Source organism: Periplaneta americana, chromosome 14 (genome assembly GCF_040183065.1).
Source record: "Periplaneta americana isolate PAMFEO1 chromosome 14, P.americana_PAMFEO1_priV1, whole genome shotgun sequence".
NCBI lineage: Eukaryota > Metazoa > Arthropoda > Insecta > Blattodea > Blattidae > Periplaneta > Periplaneta americana.
Window position 1 is genome coordinate 61,808,946 of NC_091130.1, and position 13,123 is coordinate 61,822,068.

Consider the following 13,123-nt stretch of genomic DNA (forward strand, 5'->3'; position numbering starts at 1 on the left):
TCTGGACACTGAGCATCTGAGCGATGCTGTAACCAAGCTGCAGCTAAACAAAAGTAAAAAAAAAAAAGGAAAATTGTTCTTTTTGTCCATTGACCAGTTCTTGTACGGATCGCATACTTTGCAATTACCCTGTCCATGAATGTGTTGTACTGGGATACAACATGAGGGCACTCTACCAAGATATACTTGTTGTCTTTTTTAGACCACCTTTTACATTCTTCTACTGACTCAACTCCAAATTGAGTTGATGCTAGGTAAATTCCCTTGCTATCATACCATTTCAATAAAGACACCTTATCATCCTGTCTCACTATTTGGTCATGTTCCACGTCCAGCCTTCTTCAGTGCTGCGTCATTCACAAAAGAAACTGCTTTAGGAATTCTGCTGGACATTATTGTCCCAGAAGCAAGAATGCTGCTAAGATACAGTAGATCTAATAGGGGCACAGAAGTAAAATACCTATTAATGAAGATAGATGATCCAGCAGGAAGAGTGTCACACAGTTTGAGCACTGCCTTGCCTCCAATATCGAAGTTCTCTGGTGTGGGAGCAACTACACTATGGAAACCAGTACCCTTCCCCTGGTACATTACAAAATCTAAGGGGAGACCAGATGCTGAAGCCATGACAAACAATTTCAGGCCTACGGGACATGGTTTTCCACGAACATACTGCCGCATGCTCACATGACCATAAAATGGTATCATTTGCTCATCAATGCTAACATTTTGTGGTTGTGGAGTCTGCAGGCAAGATTGTCTGACAATATCAAGCATCGGCCTCACTTTCCAGAAGCGATCCTTTTTCCTGTCATCTTCTGACACACTATTGTCATCTATTACTTTTAGATTAGTTCTAAGCTCAAAAAATCGATTTCTGGACATATTGTCTGCAATCATGGGAATCCGGGTTCTCGCCGACCAAAACATTTTCAGTCTTGGATACCCAATCAGAGTTGTGTAAATGCAAGCACCAAATAATTTTTTGATTTCAGTGGAATCAGTTCCGAGAGATTTTCCTGTCTGCACTACTCCTCTCATGTTTGTACATTCAGCAACTGACTGAAAGAAATCTTCATTCAATCGCTGCAGGAAATATTCGTATGGCTTGCGCAAGTTGAAGTTTTGGTCAGGCCTTGGTGCAACTGGAGGCAGGTTAGGTGAAAATCTGTAAATTCATAATGAAAATTAGATTCTGCAATTAAATGAAGCAAATGCTCCCTCTCCTATATATTTGTCCTACCGTAATTGTAGCCATTACATTCTAATTAGGGCAATTTCCGATTTAGATTTTTTTCATTTTCATCATTATTACCTACAGCCATATATCCTATGACAGCACGCACAATATGGCAATGGTAAAGTTTAGCGGTCCCTGCTTAGGTCGTTCTTGCACGCATGAAAATAACAATGGAATTTACACTCTTTGGACAGGAAGTACTACGTGACGCATAAGGATGACGGAAATAACAGAAGGCTAACGGTTTCATCTGTGGAATTATGGACGTAGTTTACGAAGGCTACACCAGAGTCGCATTCGCAGTATATGTCTGCAGTTTGAACCCAGTGAGGGCAATATTTGCTCGATCTCCGACATGAAATTATAATTTTTTGATACAGCAGAGTTGCATTCGCATTGAAAATAATACATAATTGATAATATACACAACATTCGCGGAATATGTCTGCAGTTTGAACCCAGTGAGGGCAATATTTGCTCGATCCCCGACATGAAATTGTTATTTTTGGGTACAGCAGAGTCGCATTCGCATTGAAAATAATACATATTTGATAATATACACAATTAGAACTAAAAACGAGATGTATATTACCAAAAATTTTACCATATAGATTTCATTACTGTTACAGTACCTAATATTGTAATTAAATGAAATGAAGCTTGCTTCATTACGAAATTCTTGCACATTCATTTATGCATGAATCAATAATTTTCAGTTGCATCGCACGCATATTTTGATGTTTTAAAATCATAGGTTATGTTTACTCTATCACTACTTACTTTATTTCTACATTCGCAATTATAATTAAGCATAACATTACGTATGACGACTTGTAAAGGCAATTTGTTTACACATCAATTGCATTTATTCGTTTCATACAGTACTTCAATACGAAATCTGATTAGTTCAATATGTTACTAGGACTAAACTAGCGCACATACTCCTTGCATATACGAATTAGTTTGGTTAATTTAGACTTTTATTATCCCTTGTTTATAGGATCAAATGCATTTCCACAAAAAATAAATTGAACGGTTTTCACTTCCGACATCACCAGAACTACCTCAGCGCTAGTAGTCAGTGACGTATGCAATGGAAGGGAACAGGAACTGGCCACCCTACCCCCCATTATTTCTTGGTTTAGTTGCTTTATGAGTGATGCTTTATTGGTCTTCGGACACTTGACTAAATGACAGCTGTATTGCAATAAGGCAGCCTCAAAGCAACCAGATTTACAAGGTTATGTTGTCATGTCGAATGTGAATGTGATAGCACAATTATTCAAATTACAGACCACCGTATTAATATATGTATAAATATATTGCTGAATAATTTTTTTACAGCGAAAGAAAGCATTTGTGTTGAGAAGTCTTCACATATAGGCTACTAGTTATGGACACTGATAAAGCATTTCCCGAAAATATCAGGAATGCTTAATGTACTCAGTTCAAATTAAGAACCAGTTATATAATATAACCATTTCTGTCTAATTTTGATGTTCTCCAATGCCATGTCATTCCATAACTACGTTATGATACCATATAGGAATTATAGGTTATGTTTACTGTATTTACCTCATATTTCTATATCCGCAATTATACATCACAATTAAGCATAATGTCACATATGATACCCCGCACTTTCAATTGTATTTTAATTAACTTATTTATTACAATACTGAGTTGTATTGAATTGTATTTATCGACTATCTATGAGGGGAAGTCATATATGGTAGGCCTAATCTATATAGGCTACATTTCATAGGAGGGACTGTGGTGAATTTTCTACCTACAAGTAAGGATGGCAATCGTGTTCTGAAGTCTGTCCTAAATATATATTCTTCTTTATTAAATCTCAAAATAGCTTTCGTTCTCAACTTAAAATGTTAATGCAAACAGGTTATGTTAACATGCTGAATTCTCTTCACATTAAAATTAACACAGTTTTATAATTATACCTGCAACATATTATGCAACAAATAAATGGAACTTATGCACACTTTACACTAAATAAACATTTTAATTGTATTATTTATTTGTTTCTTACTATACTGGGTTGTATTGAATTATATTTATCTACTATCTACTACAGGACGTAAACTAATATCATAGAAGGGACTGTGGTGAATTTTCTACCTACAATTAAAGAAGGTAAATGTGCTAAATTAAAATAAACTCTCACTTTGAGAGAGGAACATAGGTTAAGGGTGTTTGAGAATAAGGTTTTTAGGAAAATATTTGGGGCTAAGAGGGATGAAGTTACAGGAGAATGGAGAAAATTACACAACACAGAACTGCACGCATTGTATTCTTCACCTCACATAAATAGAAACATTAAATCCAGACGTTTGAGATGGGCAGGGCATGTAGCACATATGGGCGAATCCAGAAATGCATATAGAGTGTTAGTTGGGAGACCGGAGGGGGGAAAAAACTTTTGGGTAGGCCGAGATGTAGATGGTAGGATAATATTAAAATGCTTTTGAGGGAGGTAGGATATGATGATAGAAACTGGTTTAATCTTGCACAGGATAGGGACCAATGGCGGGCTTATGTGTGGTGGCAATGAACCTGCGGGTTCCTTAAGAGTAATTTGTATTGTTATTTGAGGTTATAAGGCTAAGTTGTTCCTGTTTTGGTTTTGATTTCTCTTTTCGGCTGAAATGCCATCAATTTAAAGTAAATCAACTATAGTGAATATGATTAATGAATCAAAGGATATTTTATTTGGTGCTTTTTAAAGCATATTAACAAAAATGGTAAAGTAAACCAATGAACAAAAAATGTTTGTAATGTTTGAGGCTATGGAACTGATACCTAAGAACAAAGATTATGCATACGTTAAGAAAGCAACTTTGACAAGTACAAATTCAAGTTCACAGTTAGTATTATAATATGAACATATTACGTAGCCAGTGGATCTACTGCCGACATGAATGCCACTTAATATGACTTGATGAAAAATTCGCTATTTCTTTTCAGCTTTACATTGTAGCTTTATATTTAATTTGTAGGCTAAAGTTGACAGTGTCAGAAGAACTGACAGTGGAGGGGGGAAGCCAGCAAAAATTACTGCAGTTGATGAATTGGTATTAGATTATTAAGAAAAAATTCTGCAAGTGTTGCAGGTCTAGGACAGAAAGACCTGATGGCATTGGAAAACATGCCAAATAATCAACATTCCAATTTGTAGAGCAACTTGTATTTGAAGCTTTGCTCATAATCCATGACTTCTATTTGTTTGTCTTGTTATGGCAGGTCCCACTATATTTAACAACTCTTCAAGTTTTTCAGCACTTTACCTAATCATTTCATTATATTTAAACAGTGCTCCCATAATGGAATAATTGTTCTTTCTGGATATAGTTTTAGCTCTTCTCACAACAACTTCATCACTTGAATCGCAACCAGTAAACCACACATTAAAAAATAACTACAATATTTTGTTTTGATTATCTGAGAAAGGTTGTCACTGATAACTGATAATATAGAAATCATCCAATCTTTAGAGTCTTGTAGCAATATTCCTGTTGAATACTAGTATAATCAACTAACTCAGCATTTTAAGAAACAGAATCACTTATGAACTGGTGAAATCAAACAATATTACTAGTCTGTGAACTGGTAACTACTACTTTACCGGGCATTCCATGTCAAATCAACACAAAAAAGTGGACTTTTCAACCCGACCACCTCAGATTTTCATTAAATTTGGTGGGATGGTAAAGAACCTTAAGTTAAGTAATTATGTAAAATTTTAGCCCTCAATAATACACGATATCCATACAGCAATTCTGTCAATACGAGAAAAAATGTAAAAATGTTGCATACTATGCCAATAAAAATAATTCATAACTTCTCTTCTAATTGAGGTAGAATCTTAAACTTGGGCTTATTTTAAAGCTAAGGGATTATAAGTTTCAATAAAAATAGGTTTGCATCAAAGTAATGAATTCTTTATTGAATGGTCACGTGAAACACGTTTTAACATTAAATATCTATAAATGCGGGACATAAATTATTTCGCGAAAAATGTATGTTATAGAGGTAAGAGTATTCTCCCCTTGGTATAAGTTTTATTTTGGAAACATTTCAGGAATATCAGTAAAAAAATATATCAATTTATTGGTTTGTAGCACTTAAACCCTTCTTACACCAACACTGCATGCGCGCGAGTTCGTACTTGTCTGATAAGCTGCGTCGTAGATGTCAGGCCGTCATGAGTGGCAGTTTATACAGTCTTCAATTTATACAAAACGTGCAATCTGTTTCAAGTGCAGTGTCGTTAGTTTTCGTAGTATGTGGTAGTTTTGTGTGATGTAATGGAATCGCGTTTTAAGTTATAGGTCTATGTTTGCTGTAATCCCTTCGAGAAATCAAGGCATTGTAATTAGAGGAAAAATTTAAGAAGTGTTATATCGTGGATGCTTAATGTATTTCCTGATTTAAAACAGGAACAAAAGGTGTGCGCTATGTGTCGCAAAGAAATAATAATATAATATAATGCTATTACGCAGAATCCTCATAATGACTCTAGTAATGAAGAATACGTCGACTCTACAGCAAATGTAAGTTCATTAAATACAAGTCTTTTTGACCAAGGTGTGTTCCTTATTAAACAAGAAAGGCTACAACAGAGAAATATAAGAGACAGAAATTTGAAAATACTGTAACAGACAAAGTCTTCGATATTAAAGATGCCGAGGAACCAGGACCTTTCTGATTCTGAAATTTTGTCTCAGTTGCAGGAAAATTTTCAAAATTCAGGTAAAAGTGAGAAAATTACCATTTTAACACTACTACCTAAAATCTGGAGCGTAAATAATATAAAAAAGAGTTTCTTCCAGCTTTCGAATACATAATTCGGAAAGCCAAAGTCCTGGCAAAGGGAAAGGGAATTTTGTGTTCACCAAATCCGAAACCTGGAAAACCCTTGCTCGCGGCTGTTGCCGGTAAAGTTAAAGAATTCTGTTGTTCTGACGAGATAAGCAGAATGATGCCTGGTAAGAAATATTTGTTGTGATTAAAGAATCAGGGAGTAAATCACATGAGCAGAAATTAATTATATGCAGTGTTTAAAAATTCTAACCCTGACCAAGAAATTGTATTCTAGCTGGAGTTAGTGGACTATACTGTCTGTGTTTGTGTCCTTATCAGAATGTAAAACTTATGCCGGAAGCAATTTATTAAAGTTTCAGGTCTACGTGGATTTCAAGAAAATGTTTCTTTATACTTTCCAACTTAACATTTCTTGGCTACTATGGTGTACAATCCTCCTCATATAAATTGCTTGTTCAGGAAATGTACAGGATGTCCTGAACCATTCAAAATAAGAGAGGGTTTAGAGAAATGTTTCGTATAAAACTTCAGTGAATCAGTGACCTACAGGCAGTGGATGACGACTGACCGATCAACACTTGAGACTATAATGAAACCCACAGACAAATTTTTCGACTGTCTCTTGGAGAAACTTGGTGATTTACTAACTCACTCATTTATATCATCTGGACAAAGTAAGTTTCTACGTGATATGAAATCATTTCTACAGCCATGCCTGCTTATTGTGTTATGCGACTTGGCTGAAAACTATTATTTCGTAATCCAAGATGAAATTCAGTCATATCACAGGACTAAATGTGCAGACAACCATTCATACTTTCGTAATATATTATAACGAATCGTCATCCGATACAGTCTCTATTAAAAAACTGGTAATAATTTCACACTGCCCGAAATATGACACTACAGCTGTACATCTGTTTCAAAAATATCTAATCGAGTCATTAAAACAAACACCTGTAATTCAATACAAACATTATGTATTTCTCCGATGGATTCTCTGCTCAGTATAAAAATAGGAAAAAAATTCCTAAACCTCACATTACATGGAGAAGATTTTGGATTTCCAACAGAATTGCATTATTTTTGCATATCGCATGGCAAAAGACGTTGTAGGTGGGTCAATCCATGTCAAAGGACCCTGAATGCAAAAAAATTAAAATATTTCAAAGTAATTGTAATATTCATATTTCTAGAGTAGATGAACCTTTATACCAGATAAACAGTTAATTTCATGAAAATATTAAATTATTTCATGTCTATGCATATTTGACTTTAGTATTAATAGTACTGCTGACAAAAGGAAAAATACACCTCATATGTTGCCTGCTTTGATCATCTTTGCTTGTCTTCTGATTTGTTCTTGCGTGAGAAACTTGCTGTGTAGATGTTCCACAATCTACTGTGCAATTTTGAAGCAAATCAGATGAGTTTTTCAAGTACATGGGATAAATCATAATATTAAGATCATATGTCACACCCGCAACACAAAACATGATTTTATTTATGCCCATAAGAAAGTAATTAACTTAGCAAAGTGAAACTTTCTGAAAGTCAGGTTATCCACAAGATCTAAATTTTAACATATAACAACTTTTTTGTAGCATGACTATTTTGCTCTCAAAATTGCGTTGCGTGTGTGACATTAGCCTCATATTATCAAATGTCACACCCGCAACACAAAACATGAAAAACCAGGGAAAGACAACAACAAGCTCTTCAAACTGATAAAATTAAGTTAACGCTACAGCGTAAGCAAGATAGAATAAGTCAGAGGCAGCACAGAGAAAAACTAAAGTAAGTACCTGAGATAAGTAATGCATCTCCAACAAGGGGTTCATATAGGAGCAACAGATCACTAGGGAAAGCAGTTCCTAAAGTGAACAGAGGTTTACCAAACAGCCTAAGGAAAAGGAAAGCAGTGGTATCGAAATTTATATTTGAGGAATTACCGGAATTTGCAAAAAGACTGAATCTGCTACAAAAATTAAAAAATGAAGATACCGTAAAAGATTGAATGATGAAACAAAAGATAACATGGTGCAGTTTTATCTCCGTGATGACATAAGCAGGACTGAACTAGGTAAAAAAGACAATGTCACCATAAAGAATATTCAAACCGGCAAGAAAGAAGTGGTACAGAAACGTACTATGATGATGACCATTGATGAAGCCTATGAAGAGTTTGTGAAGGGATGTACCAAACAGAGTGTAAAAGGTGTAACAACACTATTTACATCTGCAGAAGAAGTGAATTCATTATCATCATTCCTGGATAATTGTTGGAAAAATGTACAACCAATTCCAAGCCTGCATAAAGTTTACTTCGTGTCTCCTATTAAAGAAGGTGTGGAGAAGGTTTTTGTAAGCTCTCAACAAGAAGAATTAGCAACTCTCCAATTATTACATCTTGAAGAAGAAGAAGAAGAAGAAGAAGAAGAAGAAGAAGAAGAAGAAGAAGAAGAAGAAGAAGGTCTAGATCTTCATGCAACAACAAGGTCAATACCAAACTTGAGCCAGGGGACTTTGTACTTTTATCTTTAACTGTAATAGGAAAGTCTAACAGGAAACAAGACGTCTTCTTTGCTATTGTGATGGAGTATAAGGAAGTGTTGGGTGTTGGCAGTAAATGAGGACAAATCTTGGGAGGACTTGTCAGTGATCCTGAAGACCTCCTAATTTGCTTAATAACAGGGGTCAATTTGCCTTTAGGTGACTCTGCTTGCATTTTAGCTTACATGAATGTTTGTAAAAAATTTTTTAATTTGTACGTGTTTTTTTAATTAATTTCAATAGCAGTGGTATTTTTTTGTTTTCTTTGTAAATAAAAAATATCTATGTCACATTGCTGCTGATAAAAATATGTAAACTTAACATGTCTTCAAGTGTCACACACGCAACGGTCACACACGCAACATTTTCAAATTAGAATTTACGTGGAATGTTAATGTTCCTCAGCAACTTCTATTATATCATCTCAAAAGTATGCATTTTATTTATATTACCAACAAGTTACAATCATATTCATAATCCAAGAGAACAGAATTCTAATAAAATCTTCACTTGCGTGAGAAGGAGTTGTATCATTTTGTCACACACGCAACAAAGATTGACATTTTATTTTTGTTAAGTGTATTCTTCTTAACCAACTCAAAACTTCATAAGTGAATTAAGTAATTGATGGTTAATATAATATATAAAAATAAAAATGTTAGCTCTTAAAACATTTAATCTACAGTGTCTTTTGTAAGTGAATCTGCTGTTAAAATGTCACACACGCAACCATGGAATGACCCAGGTGGGACACTTAAAAGGTTTGCGGCTTGTGCTAGTTTGCAGAGACCATCTGATAAACAAATAACTACACCTAAGGAATTGTACGACTGGACAAGGCATCATCTCCCAAACATTAATACCGTTTATGCGACTAAAAAAGGCTATACTGAAGAGGAAAAAATGCTTGCTCTTCGATTTGCAAAATCCACCGCAGTGCCTGGAACACAAGTTTCATACAGTCCTGCTGTTTAGGATGGGTATTATACTTGCTAAGCAGTTTTTAAATGCAGCTGAAACAACGCAGCATCCTGTCTGAAAGATGATCAGGCTATTTCATCTCAGCAATGAAAGGTAAGCATTTCTTACAGAACTTCAGGTTTAACAAAATCCATGTGACAATTTATTTCAGGTAATAATTTAAAAAATTCGAATTATGTACTACATGTTAAATTACATAGTGCCATTCAAGAATATGATCAAATATAATTAAATACAACGAATGTGTGGGACATAATTATCGTGACTTATACGGTTAGCTTAAGCTTGCTGTGACATAATAATTTTTATCTTTGTAACCTATGATTCCAAGTTGAAACTTATCAATTCATTATATCACTAATTGAGGCATACTATATATTTTTTTCATTAAAATAGAACCCCTGCATTTTTAAATATGAATATATGAAAATTGTTTCACCATGTTTTTTAGTGTAATTGAATACATGCAGAAAACAATATAAGCAATAAAAACTATCACATATTAAGAATGTATCACCCAATTTTTGTAAATTTTTCTGGAGACGTTGTTGAGATATATAATTTTAATTGAAGCGGCGTGCTTACAAAAATATGATTTTTCTTCATGTTTGAAACGCCACTGACAGAAAACGAAAAGCACAGGACATATGAAACTCGGCAGTTTTAGTTAGAGCGGCAGGTAAAACAAACCCTCAAAATTTTAAAGAAATCTGAGTCGGTCTGGTTGAGTGCCTTGTTGATTTGATATGGAATGACCCTTACCCTTGTAGTTTCTAGAAACACAAACTTTGTAAAAAGGAATTTTATATAATAAACTAATATTACTACTGTGCAGACTAATATTATTACGGTAGTCCATGAGTTTCGAGAAACAGGCCACTGGTCTAGATCGAGAAGGCATTGATATCAGTCTTCAGTTTGAACCCAGTCAGGGCTATATTTGCCAAGTTCGATCTCCGGCATTTAATTATTATTTCTGGTTACACCAGAGTCACATTCGCTTCCATTGAATATCATTCTTCAGTTTGAACCCAGTCAGGGCTATATTTCCCTAGTTCGATCCCCGACATTTAATTATTATTTGAAGTGCTCACAACCAGAGTTGACCAAGTCCACCCGTGATCAGATTGTGGAGTAATACAATCTCGGATGAAGAAAACTTAGATTTATCCATTGCCATAACAAAGTCCATAACTCATTTGTTACTCCACAGAGGACAGCATTTCCTATGGAAGGTGAATGAAGACTCAATATCTCAGAACTATTCCAGATGAACTTGGTCCACTCTGGTTGTGAACTGCTATGTAGATATAATGAAATCGCTGGAAAAATCTAAAAACATGTATAGAAAATGAACCTCTCACTTTAAATGTCAGTCCACAGCTGGAACCCACTGACGGCTATATTTCCTCAGTTCGAGTCCCGAAATTTAATTATCCTTTATTCTAGGTATAATACAATTGCTTGAAAAAAAAAGTATGCACAATTACCCACTCACTTTAAACTTCAGTCCACAGTTTGAACCCAGTGACGGCTATATTTCTTTGAGTTCGAGCACCGAAAATTAATTATTGTTTTATTATAGATATAATACTGTACAATTGCTAAAAAAAAAAAAAAAAAAAAAAGTATACAAAATTACCCTCTCACTTTAGACATCAGTCTACAGTTTCAACCCAGGGCGGATATATATTCTCAGTTCGAGACCCGAAATTTAATTAAATTTATTACATTACTAATTTTGACAACAGCTTTGCTTGTTAATTTAAAATGGCTGTGTTATTACATTATTGTGTATTATTCATTATTCATTGTGTATACAAATTTTTAGATTTTTACAGCAATTGAATTATACCCCCAATAAAAGTAATTAATTTTCGGGGCCCGAATTCGGAAAATATAGCCGTCACTTTGTTCAAACTGTAAACTGAGATTTAAAGGGAGAAGTTCATTCTGTATACACTTTATTTAGATTTTTAGAGCAATTGTATTATATCTATAATAAAGAATAATTTAATTTCGGGGTTCGAACCGTCGATTGACATTTAAAAGAGAGGTTAAAGTGACAGACGGTCATTGTGTAAATATATTCATAAACAATTAATATAATTGCGCTTTTTATATACCTATAATAAAGAATAATTTCATTTCGGGGTTCGAACCGTCGACTGACATTTAAAGGAGAGGTTAAAGTGACAGACGTTCATTGTGTAAATATAATCATAGACAGATTAATATATATAATTGCGCTTTTTATGCCACTCTAGTGTCGGCTCCGTAAACTACGCCGTCAATTGCATACATAAAACCGTCAGCCTTCCTTTATTATGGCAGTGCTTTTGAATCCCGTTGTACTTGCATGCGTGCAATAACGACCTACGCAGGGACCGCTAAAGTTTACCATTGCCCAATTTTTTACTATACTAGGTCATTAAAACTTACATTTCACTGCGTCTGTATGTTTCCTGCACATTCTGCCTCCCTTCTGCAGATTGAGAAGTTCGTATGTTACTCAGGGGTTCTTCATCTGATGAGTCCCATGAAGAATTATGTCCTTCATCTAAAATCGCAGCTTGAGGCTCAAACTCATCCTCCAAGTCTTCAATTTCAAAATCTGAGACATCTGGGTCTATTTGGTTCACTAACGTTGTCAGTTCTCCTTCACTAAGTGCTAAAAATGAATTAACATTCAATTACAAACAAACATAGTTTCACTTGGTTAGGATCCGAAGTATCAATAGTGATACTTTCATGTTTCGTTATGGTTTTTTTTATTATTTTGTAATAAATAATATTTTCAATAATAGTTAAGCACTTATGTAACATAAATATATAGAATTATAAACAAATGAAGCAAGGAAATACTTTTAGTAACAATACTTACGTTTATTTTATTGCGAGTTGCAAACACAGCTGGAATCTTCCATTTTGCTCACACCGGACATCTACTGGATGCATCCAGTACGACGAAATAGCTGAAGGTCGCGTTCCGCCAAGTTTATCGTATATGATACTACGGGTCCCATTCAGGACAAGACACTTTGCGCGGTACAATTAAATAGAGAACAGAAGTATCACATATTATGATACCTGGGAACCGAGGAGGTTAATATCAAAGACGGACCACAGTCTACTTTATACAGTCGCGAAGCTCAATATGTAGTAAAAATGCAAACATGGGTAGTTGCCCACCACTAGGATCGCTACTATCGCCTCATCATCGCAGATCTCTCCTAGCAGCCGACAAAATATGTTACACTTTCGTTGTCGTGTTCTTTTGGAAAAATTAACACCTACCTTCCTTCCATTATTGAAATATTAAATGCATAAATTTAATTTATTATTTTAATGAAGTATATTAAATTCCACCATAAACTCGAAGATACCTGCAAGAAATAAGTTAATATAATTTTTGTTTGTGCAAAACGAACTGAAATTTACTATAATAGCTTCACTCATTCAAGATTATAGCGATAATTAACTATGAAACCAATAAATATTAATTTGCAT

The 13,123-nt window shown here is 34.6% G+C and overlaps 1 protein-coding gene across 1 annotated transcript; it reads right to left on the reverse strand.

Annotated features, from left to right (window-relative positions):
* Positions 1-207: 207 nt before the first annotated feature.
* Positions 208-12,301, reverse strand: LOC138713360 (piggyBac transposable element-derived protein 3-like). The gene is made up of 2 exons (XM_069845392.1): positions 12,056-12,301; positions 208-1,168 (listed from the first exon to the last, which is right to left on the reverse strand). The coding sequence occupies exon 2, from the start codon at positions 1,039-1,041 to the stop codon at positions 319-321; it is 723 nt and encodes a 240-aa protein (XP_069701493.1). The 5' UTR covers positions 1,042-1,168; positions 12,056-12,301; the 3' UTR covers positions 208-318.
* Positions 12,302-13,123: the final 822 nt, after the last annotated feature.